Consider the following 14,248-nt stretch of genomic DNA (forward strand, 5'->3'; position numbering starts at 1 on the left):
GCAAATAAGGCGCATTTCAACGCCTTGGATGGCCCAAGTGCTTCCAAGTATCCGAAGACCCTGTCGGTCCCTTAAAATCTGTCTAAGTATGGAAAAATGACTTTCAGAAAAAGTATCGATTCTCGAGATTAAAAATGGCGGTAATTGATCCTTGAATTTTTGTAAGAGTAACTACAAAGTTACAAGGTTTTATTTGAAGAGCAAGGTCATATTTTGAGCCATTTTCTCTTGCGAAAAATGTGCAGATTTCCATTTTACACTAAAAGTGGGGGGTTGACATTTTGATTTAATTGGAATCTTGAAATTCTGGTAATGCCATTGTTTCCAAATGGGGGGTACTTTCTTATTTTCATTAAATAAATTAAAGTAAAGAAAAGGTAAAAGAAAGGTTTAAAATGTAGTCTTTACTTTTAGAGAATGAAAATAAGGTGCTGTGAAGCTGTGGAAGTTGCTGGGAGCCGTCGGGTGCCAAGTCTTGGAGGCTGGCCTGAAGTTTTGGAGATAAGCTCTGCGTATCGATACGGCTTATGGACCATATCGATACGCGTTGGTTAATTGGGCAGGCAGAGAGTTCCGTATCGATACGGACATAATCTGTATCGATACGGGATTGTTACGGGAGATTGGCCTTTTCAGCTTAACAATGTGGTATCGATACTTTGCTTAATCTGTATCGATATGGAGAGCTTTCGGCCAGATATTTTGCTACTTTTTGGGCTTTTCATTTATGGAATACTTGCCTTTAATAGCATGTTTTTAGATATTTGAGGAGAGAGAAACCCATTGTGTATAAATAGGGGTCTCCTCTCTCCCCTTTGGTATCTAGTTAATTATTAGCTTTAATTTTTCCTCCATTAATGTCTTTCATGCTTTTCCTATAGTAATTTCCTTAGAACTCAAGTAAGTATTTACTTTATGTTAATTTCTCGTTTACTAATGTTGTAGCTACGCTTTGGATCTTTGCATAAATCAAGTTTATTTCTGTTTCTATCGGTTAATCATGTTTTCATTTCCTAGCATAATTTCTAGTCTTTTCAATATGTGTGAGTAGTCGATAGGCCAAGTCTCGGGGTAATCTTTCCCGAGTATTTAGGTGGTTATTTGGTTCTCAAACCTTCGGGCTTAAAATCTTGGTTTTCGAAATTTCATTAACCTAGTCTTTTTGGTCTAAGCAAGGCGTGCTAACTCCTTGGTATGAAGTTTAGTCAAGCGGTCTTGGCAAGCGACATATTGAGGGCTCGTGGCCCCCTACGTGTTAGATACATTAGCAAAAGTAGGTTTGTTTAGTTCCGGTTAATCACATCTCTCGATAAACATAGTCTTTTAAAGCTAAATCTTCCGGGCGTGAGCACGCGGTCGTGGCTCTCGCCTGAGTTATATTGAGAACCGGTAACATCCTTTGTCAAGGGTTAGACGATCCCTAGACTTGCCTCCTTTAAGTTAATCGAGCGTTTTCCAGTCTTTTGCCTTGGCAATTTTCCACCGTCAGAAGCAAAACCAAGTTGGCCGTCTTAAACGCCACAATCCACCTTATAAAACTTACACTACGTAGGTATAAGTGACACAGAAATAACAACGAGCGTCATACATTAAATTCTATTATTTCAATTAAGTACTCATTAGTGACGGAATCAATACGATGATACAATAAATAGCATCATTAAAAAACTATAATGACAAATCACTGACAATTATCCAATAAATCGATAATTATGTGACTATCTTTTTGGTCATTAAAATAGATGTAATCGATATCTGTTATCGTTTGGGAAAAAAAAAAAAAAAACCATCCCACTTCCTTTTCCTTGCTTCTTCCTTTCTTTTCTTTTATTCTTTTATGTCGATGTATCCATTATCAAGTTTTATTCATAAATTTCTCTTTCGCCGATCATAGAAAAAACAACTACACACAATTTCAACAAGACCGATAATGCCTCCGAAATCTCTTCCAACATAAATGAGAAAGTAGATTTAAAGGATTATCTTTCGGTACTCATTATCAGCTGATCCTACCAAAAATTGCCTCCTAGCTTAATTGGTAGAGTACGTAATGAACACTTTATTTATCGAGCTAGGGTTCTAACCCCACCCACCACTCCCCCTACCGGTAGGATAGTGTATATAGAATAGGATTTCCTACAGGGGGGGGTCTGGACCGTCTGGTGCGACATATATATTGTTGCATAAATGCATAGCCTTCCACTTGAAAAGCTGACACTTTGAGCGGAATTGGGTTTTGATCAATTGTTCTAAAGGAATCGGGCTTTTACAGTCGCGGAGCTATGTTGGGGTTTGGGTTGGCTCCGGACCCTCTCTAATATTCAAGTTTTAAAATTTTTATTTTGTATATACCTTATTTTAATATCGGAACGGTTCCGGAGACACCCAAAAAAATACCTAAAAAAACACCTCATAGTTCCTGATTAAATTTTGATGATCCGAGCCGCTCAATGTGATCAGAACGTGATTTTAAGGGTACTCATGAGAAATCAGCAAAAAAAATGACCAGGAAGGGCTTGATCCGAACAGTTTTGAACAGTTTTTTATTGAACGGTTCAAATAAAAACTGCTCAAATCAAGCCTTTTCCGATCATTTTTTTTGTTAATTTCTAGCGGGCACCTTTAAAATCACATTCTGCACACATTGAACGGTTCGGATCATAAAAATTTGATCGGGAACTATGAGTTTGAGATTTGGGGTGTTTTTTTAGGTATTTTTTTGGGTGTCTCCGGAACCGTCCCGTATTTTAAATATTATTGATAATTATTCGTGTATAGTTACTTATAATCTTAGTAATAATTTTGGTTTGAGTTGATAAAAAACTGATTATTTTATATTCTCATCTCAATTTTTTTCATAAATAAAAAATAACTACATGACTATCGAAGTTTACCAACAAAATTCAGGAAAAAGAAGTATATACACTCCCATTCCTAAATTAACCAACAGAATAACAATAGAAGTGGCTTTGTTCGGTTCACCGTTTAGTTTTAATTTTAGTTTTGTTTTCAATCATTACCTTATTTCTTTCTCCAATCATTATCTTATTTTTTCAATTATTACTTTCTCATCTCTCTCTATCTCTCTCCAATCATTACTCATATATATCTTCAATCATTACTCTATTTCTCTTTCCACCCACTACCAAAACTAAACTAAACTAAACTCTCAATATAACTCCTACTTTTAGTCTATACAAACTAGACGAAAATTGATTTTGGCACTCAACTTTAATTTTTATCTTTTTTCTATTTAAAATTACAACAATACTCTTCCATGTGTGTGAGAAAGTGGATGAACACTGACAAAATAAAGGGTAATCTGGTGATTTCACATAGGATAAAGTCAAAAAGTGGAGTGCCAATAACTAAATGTGTAATGCCAAATTCACTTTTCATGGACAAGTAGTTAATTTTCATTACTCACTCATCTTTTCTTTTTTTATTTTTTTTTTGGTACTTTGAAATATTACTCACTCCTCTTTGATCGTTATTCATTATTCAGTCGGTCCCAAAAAGTTGATTTTTTCAGGAATTCAACTCTTTAAGGGAACACAATTATTACTCTTCCAAATAGTAAATGGATTTCCAAAAGTGCACTCCTTTTCAAAATATAATGATTTCTTTTTAAGTACTAATTCCTTTTCCATCCATTTTTTGTACTTATTTGAATATAAATATGGAAATGAAAAATAAAAAAGAAATAGTAATGACTCAATTTTTTCTCATTGACTAGTCGAAATTGACAAGAATTTTTGGACATCAAAAAAAAAAGAAAAGATGGACTAACTTTCTGGAACGAAAAAAGTATCCGCGGAACAAAAATATCATACGCACAATAGATAGAGAACTTCTAGCGTCCTCGTAACGTAGGTGTATTATACCTAATAAAAAAGGACAATCACTCGTTAGATACTACGTACGTAGATACCCAAATCATGACATAATCAAATGTTTGAAGTATAAAACCAAAAGTCAAGAGAGGTTGAGAGGAGCCAACAAAAGTTGAAACTCACAAAGTGCAGACATGAGATCTCTATCATCAGCTGTCTTCTTCTTCCTCCTCTCCTTGCTTTTCTTGGTAAGCTTTCCTAATACAGACCACACCAAGCATATATTTTTTTCGCTCATTTTTTTTTTAAATTATTGAACGGCTCGGATCATCCGTGTTCATGGTTGTCTACCGCATTTTGGTATAGTGACTCTAGACTTTTTGTTGATCAAGCACCTTATGTTAGATCATCGCCAATTCAGTTTTTTTTCTTTTCTTTTCTGAAATGATTTTTGGGGAAAAATAGTTAGAAGCTCGATCTGATATCGATAGATTGCAAACTCCATTAACCTATATCGCTTTTTTTCTTTTTCTTTTCCTAAATCTTTTTAGAATTTGTAGTTATCCCAAAAACCTCATTTCAATCCTTCTGTATGGAAAGGATGTTATCCTAGCTCTTATTCAAACTTTAGAAGTTTTGAGGAAAAATTGGGGATTTAATTTGATGAAGGAGTTGGTGCATCATTCTTCTTGTTCAAGTTTGTAGCTCTTTTTTCGCCTGTTTGAAATTTCGGAATTTTGGTGAATGAAATCGGGGCAGTCAGAGGGTCTCCTGAGGCAGCCAAACGGAGACCCTCGTTGGTTCATCAAGCAGAAGAAAGTGCTCACTAAGTCCGGGATCACTAACTTGCACTAGTCCAGTTGAAAATAGATAAATGTTCTTTTCTGCATACTTTTTTGTGATCCGTTACTACCACGGGCTTCACGCGACGAGTCATAAACGGATCGGAATCCGATGAAGAATTCGAGAAACTACGTTAGGTTGACGAGTTAATTAATTTTTTGTTCCTAGTGGAAAATCAGGTTGCGAAATCCGGTGATGCGAGGAAAGATCCAGCAGCAGCAGCAGCAGACTACTGGAAGAGCATGATGAAAGGGGAGCCAATGCCTGCAGCAATTGAAGAAATACTTGTCCATGATGATCATGGTGCAGAAATCTCTGCATCCAAACAGAAGGATGAGAAGAAGGAGAAGAAGAAGAAGAAGAGGTGGGACCCATCTAAAATAAGCGTGGCCCACTTCAAAAGGGATTTCGATACTACCCCTAACATGATAATTTACCACAGCCATATGGGACATACTCATGAGAAATCACTTGTTAAAGGCAGAGCTGGGGTAATAGCTAGAGGTTTCTGAATGGTTTCTTTTAGATGATGAAAGTGGTAATTTGATCAGATAACCTTGTGGTTCTGGACTTGTTTTAGTATAATATACAAGAAGTTGTGTGGTGGTCTGGTTGAATCTGTGTATGTGTAGTTTCCTGTATGTGTCATGTTCTTCGGATGGGTAGCTTCAAGGGTTAAGACCTTGTCATTCGAAACCTCTCATGTCCTTACGGAGCATTTGTTCCGGTTTTAACTGGGCCTTCTGGGAGAACGGAGGGTTTGTGGTCCCTCGGATTTTTCGAGCTGTGCGTTAGTTAGTCCAGACACCTGATTATAAAAAAACATAAAAAAAATGTTCTTTGGATGGCTTCTATCCCGAGCCAATGAGTGTGAAAATGAACGGTTCGGACCACGCGCATAGATTCCGCAAGCAAATCGATCCCAAAAGCATATCAGGCACAGTAGGCCCCCACCAGGTCACGAGAATTTGCCCATGTGCGAAAATTTTTGCTCGTTCATAGTAGGTGACCGGACATAAGTATTCTCTCTCTCTCTTTTTTCCCCAAATGTTGCATACATCAGTGGATTAGCGAGGAAGTTAGCGAGTTAGTCCACAGGAGATCCAGAAGCTGTCCATAGTCCTGAACCTCAAACGCCTCTGCCAAGGCTCAAACTCCGGTCTCCATTTTGTGGGAGGACTAGGAGATAACCCCCGAGCTACTGGTTGACCGGACATAAGCATTCGCTAATGTCCGGAACTTTCTAGAATTAAAATAAGGGTAATTTGCACTTACATCTCATGTACTATAACTGATTTGAAGATACACTCCTTGTACTTCAAATTTAAGTACTTACACCCCTGTACTTTGAAGTGAAAAAAAAAGGAGAATTTGCACTCACACCAAGAGTGTAAGTGCTTAAATTTAAAGTAAAATAGGTGTATCTTCAAATCGGTGATATTACAGGGGTGTAACGACTTTGCAATGTAGAAGGAAAGCCAAGAATAGGAAAGAAAAATCAAATCGACCAAGAATTTAGACATAATTTGCAAATGGTCGGCTCTTGGGACAAAGAAAACTTACCCCGAAAGTGCTCCAAAATGATGAACTAGTGGTTGAGATTCACTTTGATGTGTGGAACTCAATCATCAAAGTGAATCTCAACCATTTGCTTTTTCGAAGTACTTTCGGAATAAGTTTTCTTTATATCTAGCATTACTTTTAGATTGCCGATTTAGGCCTCAGAAAATCTAGAGCGGGCCATGTATAAATGCCTTGTGGTAGTAACGGGGCGGGTAGAGCAATTTAAAAACCTCATATATATCAGTTTTGACGAGCAGGGATTAAACAGCAAAATGAAAGAATTTGAAGAATTGGTTAAGTCTTACCCCAATTTATGAGCTTTAATTGGCTTCTGTTGAAATGGTTAAGTTTTTTTCCCCTCCTTTAATGCCAAGCTAGAGTTTCGCAAATGTGGTAAAAGTACTAAAAATGCTAGAAGTGTTGAAAATTTTCTCAGTAGATGAAAAAAAGCATTTTTAGTACTTTTAGCCAATTTGGAAAATTACCTTTGTTGAGAGAAAAATATAGGTCTATGTGATGTACCGAACCTACCAACAGCTAATTCACGCATTGGTTCAGGGCCTTCAGGCTTGACCATGTATGGGTACAGACCTAAGTCAAATAGGGTGCGGGTGAGTGCAGGTGCGAGAGCGCGAATGTGAAAGCTCTTAAAAATCTCCAAAACAACTAAAATCATAAGTGCGAGAATTGAAAACGGAAGCATACGTCATTTTAAAAGATTATGTGACTAAAGTACAGACATGCTAAAGCAAACAAAACTAAGGGTTGGTTTGGTCCACTTGTTTATTTGTTTATTGATGATAACAAAAAACAAAGAGAGTGAGAGTGAGCTTCTATCTCTAGAAACTCTAGAGAGAGAGAGAGCCTTCTTTCCCAAACTGCCGTCCCCCCTCCCCCTCATTATCTCCATGGCTGTGAGGTGCTTGAGATACTTTCCTTGGGAAAAGTAGATCTCCCACTCTCCCCGTCATCTTTGAGCTATGGTGACCTCAAATATGAGTTTTGGCACTTGGATCATTTCAACTTTGGCAACAAATTTTCCGTCATCTTTGAACTATGGTGACCTCAAATCAGGGATGGATTTAAGAATATAGTCTTGTGGGGGCACCTGTTAATCATAATAGAGAAAACTAATTTTTTTTAGTCAATCACAATAAGATCGTACAAAATTAAGGCATATATTACTAACTACAAAAGTTTATAACGCAGACTTTAAGTTAAATTAGGTAGAAATGAGCACAAAATCTCCGACAAATTTTAAATGAACATCGACAAATTTTAAAATGATTGAGTTAGTTTTGTTAATGGCTTTATTTTGAAATATTTCTCCCAAATGGTTAAAAATAAAGAAAATCAAAAAAGAATAGCTCCAAATAGACAAACAGCTCCTAAAGCAACAAGTATAAATGTATCGTATGATAAAATTCAAGCATAAAACTTAATTCTATACGTGTATTTTCAAGATATATACAAGTGTGTATGTTTATATGTTAGCACACTTTTATAATTATGCTAATTTATACAAAAATATATTTTAATTTCAAGTGGGGGGTACACGTTCGAGTGGGACACGTGCCCCCGCATGACCCCCTTTGGGTCCTTCCCTGCCTCAAATATGAGTTTTGGCACTAGGATCATTTCAACGTTGGCGACGAATTTTTGGGCTACCTAACGGCATCGGTGGAGGCACTTTGCAGCGGCGGCTACGACAACAAGCAACAACTGGATGCAGATCACGTCTGCATCCACTCTGGATTGGCAATATCCACACTGGAGTTGTTTTTTCTTGCAGCTTTTCTTCATATTTTGTCTTTGTTTCTTGTATTTCCGGGACCAACGAGTCCCTTGTACTACTAGTTGGTTTATGTTTGTGAATATATGTTTCTGCTTCCTCAAAAACAAAAATAAATAAGCAATTATTGGCGAGATGGATTGCATATTCACTTATATTTAAAGAATTCTCAACGTTTTTTCCCTACAAATAAATAAAAAGGCAGAGCTCACAGAAGACACCATACAACAGAGTTCAACCAGCACACAAAAAAACAACTTGGTCCCCAGGCAAAGATTAATGTACACTGTAGCACCATATAAAAGAAAGAAATGTAGCGACGTGGTTTATACAGTTTTCCAAAGGGTTTTTTTTATTCTTATCAGGAAACAAAAACAAAAAATAGAATGGTGAAACAAAATATAATCAGAATAGATTTTAGCACTCGCATCCAGTTGACCTCTGCTGACTGCTGCTTGCAACATCAATGGTGTCTGGCAGGTATCTTTGCACCGAAAAAGAAATCCAGTTGATGGAACACGGGAGGGCATAAAAGAAGTGCAGTCAGTACCATTCACAATGCATTTGAGAAGGAAACAAAAAGGTTAACTAAACTCATATGAAAATACCATCTAAAATTAGCAACAAAGCGGAAAATGAGGTTTTGTACATACTCGAGAGATGATCATATAAACAATGTACAATAACCACAAACCTCAAATGCTAGTCAATGAATTGTCCAGAGAAGATGAAGATTCTAACCATTACAAAATTCATTTTGTAATTTAAGGAGAAGGATTCACAATTTCACCGACGTGCATTATTCAATCCAGGTGCCTTTTACGATTGTGACTACCAAGAAAAACAACTCAGCAAATGCAGAAATTAATAAACATGCTTTTCAATAAGGGTGTTGCTAATGCCAAAACCGTTTTTGTTTGTGCCAAAATTCTAGGGCATATGGTACAAAACTTTTATGCACTACAGTTTTGGCACAAACAAAAACAGTTTTGACATTATCATTTCCCTTCAATAATATTATGCAATAGAGATGTTAATTGAAGAGATCACCACGGGGTTTACTAGAAGTAATAGTCTCAAGACTCAATATTTGGTGGACATTTTACTTTGTTTCTTCTTCTCTTGATTTCTATGGAAATCCAGAAATTTGTCATGCATCTCAATATCTAATAAATGTTAAAACTTAAAACCAAAGAGTCAGACACATCAAAAAGCTTTTCAAGCTGACCAGAGACAGTGAAGAGTCCTAATCATTGTATGCCCCGTCAGCACAACAGAATACGAAGAATTTGAGGCATGGGTGTGTGTGCTTGTTGATATGCATTTTTGAAAGAAAAAAAATTTACTCACATTTCTTCCTCCTCCCCACTCTTCAGAGCATTCTTTGCTATGCACTGGAAAGCTTCTTCAACATTGATGCCGTCCTTGGCTGAGGTTTCAAAGTATGGAATATTCCCTTTTGATGCACACCATGCCCGAGCCTTCTTCTCAGAAACCTGAAGATATTCACAAAAACCGTAAGCCGCTATAAACATTAATAGAATAGCAAAACTTTTTGGAAACCTTAAATGATATATTGCAGCTGGAACAAATTAACAACTACCAACCACTCTACTATTTCCACCATCTACGTCAATCTTGTTTCCTATAACAACAAACGGGAAGTTTTCCGGATCTGAAGGGCTCGCCTGCATGGGAGTTAACAAACCATCAGCTTAAACCCATGTTTCACTTAATTCATAAAACTGCATTTTTACACAACCACAATGATCAAGCTCTAAATAAAAGCTAATTTGAGCTCCCTATAGCAAAGCAGTGACAACATTTAGTTTTTTTCTAAATTTAGGAATGAAAAGGAAAAAAGGAGATTCAAATGAACAAAAGCATAAAACACAGCAACATGCAGTTGACCCATGAAAACATTCCTCTCTAATCAGCTCTGAACTGTGGAGAGAGAATGGAAAACAAGACACAAAAAGAGGGAGTAGAGTATTAAACAAAGCAAGAACAGCAAAAACAAATGAAAGAAAAACAAACCGCTAACAATTTGATTAACTCATTCATGCTATTTTAAAGTATCAAAACCTCCCTAAAGAATTTGACAAACGACGTTACCTGAATAAGGAATTCTTCCCTCCAATTGTTTAGATTCTCAAATGATTTCATGACATTTACATCATATACAAGAACACAGCAATCAGCACCACGGTAGAAAGCGACACCGAGACTTTGAAATCTTTCTTGGCCAGCTGTATCCCAAATCTGCCAAAATAAAGGCGAAATCAAACTGGTCACGATTGGTTCAGTAAACCTGGAGTTCAAAGACCCGCATATATAAAATTGTTCACCAAAAATCCAAAGACGAAAAATGATGAACAGAAGACCTCAGCCTCAAATAAGAAAGCAGAATTATAATTTCTGTTGAGACCTTAGAATAACTACAATGAAAAACTTCATAAACGGAGAGACACTACTAAACTGTGCAACAACAAAGCATCCCAACAATAATGATATGATCCATAAACAATAATACTTATTGGTTATCGCCCTCAGCCATGTAGTCCTATAAAGTATATGCCTAGCATAAGATGAATGGCAACCCAAACCCACCACCATACATATTCAATGAGTTTAAATCCGCCTCGAACCTCATCTTGACTTTTTGAAAGCAATGATGGAAATGAGATTCTTTCAAACACCACGAAATACATGAACAAGGTGATTGCAGCGAGAGGTTAGAGTTGAACTTGTCCACAATTAACTTGCACTCAGAATCATAGAAGGGATTGATAGAAGTATCATAGAACATTCTCTGGCATTTAAATGTATCTTCTTTAAAGGAATCAAGTTGTGCCACATGTTATAACACCGCTATACCTAGGGATTGGAATCTCATTCAAATGACATGCTGACTTGTCATCGCTCATCGCATAAGATTTCCAGGAAGTGATGTCTAACAAACTGTCTACTTTGAAATTTAACAGCAAGTTGTGGCGAGCAAAAGGTTCAAAACATTTTATCAAATAACATACACATCGGCATCATCCTCAAGGTTGACTAGACACAACCGAATTTAACTTACTCTGGTCATGGAACTGCAGAAGTTAGGATAGAATTGATCCTCTCAGTTGGCCTAATTTACTAATACTTCCATTGTCTTCTCACAAACCAATTAGTGCATAATAACAAGCAAACATTGACTTAACATTTTTTTTGGGGTATGATCCAACATTGAATTACTTATTACTCAAAAACTCTCAAGTACCAAGTACGAATGCAAGCAAAAAAAACTAAGTAGGGAAAGTTGGTAAACAAATTGAAGATCATCACTAACCTGTAAAGTGAAGAGTCTATCTTCAAACTGCATTTCCTTTGTCAAGAAATCAGCTCCAATAGTTGCCTTGTATTGATTGCTAAACTTCTTGTTCACATATCTAAAAACAAACGTTCAAGGCAGCAACACCAAATCCAGGGTACCTTGTTCTCAACAATATAAGCATAATGCCATAATCAATTTTTTCCCTATAGACCATGTTTGGTCGGCATAAAGCTAAGAACGGATTTCCCTTAAGCATTATCCCATGCAATAATGAATATATGGAGGATAATGAACTGTCTCATCAGAAATATATCTACAACCGAATTTGCCTGTCATTGTTCTCCCTTTATTATTTTTTCATTGACGAGATCCTATTCTACTATATTCTTGGGGAAAGGGGAGTGGGGGGGTGGGGTTTCAACCCTCACCAAATGAAGCGCCCATTACCTGCTCTACCAACTGAACTTACGAGGCTACTTTGCCTGTCCTATTCCACGCTTGGCACTTTTGTCTGTAAGTTTTTATCCAATCCCACCTCCATGGGTTATCCGGCCAAACTATCCCATTGTTAAATTGTGCGACCAAAAGTGAGATAAAAGGGTCAAAGATATAACTAAGCCAATCCCATATATTTTGTCCGTTAAACAAACATGTGATCACTGATCAAGCAATAGGCACCACAAGATTCAGAAGAAGAAAAAAACCTAACAAAATAAGCTAAGAAGGAAGGATACTGGTTCATCAAAGAGGTCTTTCCCACCCTGCAATTCAGACAACCAATCAAACACTCACCCTAAATAAGCTGTAATCAAACAATTCGAAAACCTAATTAAAGTGTAGAGAGAGACGAGTCCGTCTTGGAATCAATCCTCTGTACCTGAATTCCCTGTGCCTCCGTACCGGTGCATTTTCAGCCATGGGATTGTATAAAAATTTTAAAACATTAAAAAAAAAAAACCTAACCCCCCAAAATATCTCGGTACAGGGGTACACCAATTTCTCGGTACAGAGGATCTCGGGTGGTATCAAAATCGAATAGCACAACCTCAATAGGCGAAAGAGCATCCCTAGCTTCAATTCAATCCCATCAAAAAACCCTAGAATTGGAGAATACATAAAGATATACGTATATCTATGTGTTTGCGCATAGCTCACCCGCTGTCGCCGAGGATTATGACCTTGAGGAGGGTTCTCCTTCGTGAAGGCATGGAGAGAACCAAAATCTAGAGAGAGAGAGAGAGAGAGAGAGAGAGAGAGGTGTATCGAATTTCGTCTTAAGTCTCCTCTCTCTGGCGTTGGGAGGACACGAATCAGGTTTCTGGTAGGTTCAATTCGTGCTCGTACGAACGAAAGCTGTAATGCGTTGGACCAAAGACTAAGATTTTGTCGTGACTTTCTTGCAAAAGCCCCGTTTACCGCTTTTTTGAGTTTTTTTTATCCGATCATTTTTTGTTCTTATTTAAATTTTTTTCGCATTGGTTATTTTTTGTTAATTTTTTGGAGATTATTTCTTCGTCATGACGAGAAGAATCTAAAAATTAAAAAATTACGATCGAAACCTAATTTTTTTTGAATAAAGACAAAAATAAGCCAATTTTTTCGTCTTCATTAAAAAAAAAGATTTCGATCATAATTTTTTACTTTTTAGATTCCTCTCGTCATGACGATGCAATAATCTCTAAAAAATTGACGAAAAACTAACAAATACAATATTTTTTTTGAATAAGGACAAAAAAATAAGCCACTTGGCTTATTTAGCTGAACGAGCTAAACTGCAACTTGCACATAATTTTTGTACGCATATCATGCACATATCGGGTCCCACAAAGATGGTACGAATCCCTCATTTTTAAAAATGTTATTTTGAGAGTTCCTGTAAGAAAATCAGCTCTAACAGATATCGGTAAGAGTTTTTTCAGAAATCATAGGACAAAACAAAATGATTTGCCTTACGATTTTTTAGAAAGCCTTTGCTGGTATCCGTCGGAGCTTATTTTTTAAATGAGCCCTCCGAAAAGTGTTTTACGTAACAAATATGAGCTGTTTGGATCATTTTTGTGAGGCTTGAGATGGGCTCCACGAAAATGTATGTGCATGATTTGTTTGAAACGATTTGTGTTCGGATCATTATTGTTTTTTTTTTTTACTTTATTTATCTTTAAAAAAATTGAACAAAAATAATAAGGAAAAGGGTGGCATCAATTAATTTTAAGCTTTTTCCTGAATATTTTTCTTGTGCTTTTTTAGTTGATGAAAGATGAGAGAATGATTCTTAACGTAAAATTATTAAAAAAAAAAAAAAGTCAATCTATTTTGTAAAGTGCTTCCGCGTTTCAAAAAAAAAATTCACTCTGGGGATCCTGTCGAGCGGCACCCGTGCTGAGCGGTCAATCTGGCCATTTATCTTAGAATCAACAGCCCAGATAGAAACATCATTTTCCTTTTCCTTTTATTTTCTTTTTAAATCCGTTCGGTGCCTTTGCATCCGGGCCATCCCAAAAGTGCGAGATGTGCTTGGAACCTCTGCCAAGCACCCCTGCTTAGGCTCCGTTCCAGAACACCTTCTTAAAAAATAAGTATTTATTCACATTTTCAAACTCAAAAATAATATAAATGAAAAATTATTTTTCAATTTTTTTTTACCGTATAAAAGATTTCAATGAGATCTATCAAATAAGATCCATATTGATAGGAAAATTATTTACGTAAACATACGATTTTTGAGCTTGAAATTGCCTTCTTAAAAAATAAGTACTTATTTCCGTTTCCGGAACGGGGCCTTAGTACTCCACTAAGTGAAAACAATGGGTAAATTTCAAAAACAGTCACAAGTAGTCCTTCTAGTCGACTTAAAAAGGGTAATTAATTTGATACAGAACACGAACTGTTAGGTTGAAT

At 36.6% G+C, this 14,248-nt stretch overlaps 2 protein-coding genes across 3 annotated transcripts; one reads left to right on the forward strand and one right to left on the reverse strand.

Annotated features, from left to right (window-relative positions):
• The first annotated feature begins 3,980 nt into the window (after positions 1 to 3,980).
• On the forward strand, positions 3,981 to 5,293 carry LOC131326985 (uncharacterized). The gene is made up of 2 exons (XM_058359928.1): positions 3,981 to 4,081; positions 4,856 to 5,293. Exons 1-2 carry the CDS (start codon positions 4,028 to 4,030, stop codon positions 5,186 to 5,188), a joined length of 387 nt encoding a protein of 128 aa, XP_058215911.1. The 5' UTR covers positions 3,981 to 4,027; the 3' UTR covers positions 5,189 to 5,293.
• Positions 5,294 to 8,158: 2,865 nt separating this feature from the next.
• Positions 8,159 to 12,755, reverse strand: LOC131327309 (ras-related protein RABG3f). Of its 2 annotated transcripts, none has more exons than XM_058360412.1 (7): positions 12,506 to 12,755; positions 12,085 to 12,111; positions 11,366 to 11,465; positions 10,147 to 10,293; positions 9,639 to 9,719; positions 9,382 to 9,527; positions 8,159 to 8,515 (listed from the first exon to the last, which is right to left on the reverse strand). In XM_058360412.1, exons 1-7 carry the CDS (start codon positions 12,556 to 12,558, stop codon positions 8,449 to 8,451), a joined length of 621 nt encoding a protein of 206 aa, XP_058216395.1. In that variant the 5' UTR covers positions 12,559 to 12,755; the 3' UTR covers positions 8,159 to 8,448. The 2 variants fall into 2 exon arrangements, with proteins under 2 accessions (XP_058216395.1, XP_058216397.1); XM_058360414.1 differs by having other exon boundaries at positions 12,085 to 12,152; positions 12,506 to 12,593.
• Between the last annotated feature and the right edge of the window lie 1,493 nt (positions 12,756 to 14,248).

Source organism: Rhododendron vialii, chromosome 5a (genome assembly GCF_030253575.1).
Source record: "Rhododendron vialii isolate Sample 1 chromosome 5a, ASM3025357v1".
NCBI classification, from domain to species: Eukaryota; Viridiplantae; Streptophyta; class Magnoliopsida; order Ericales; family Ericaceae; genus Rhododendron; species Rhododendron vialii.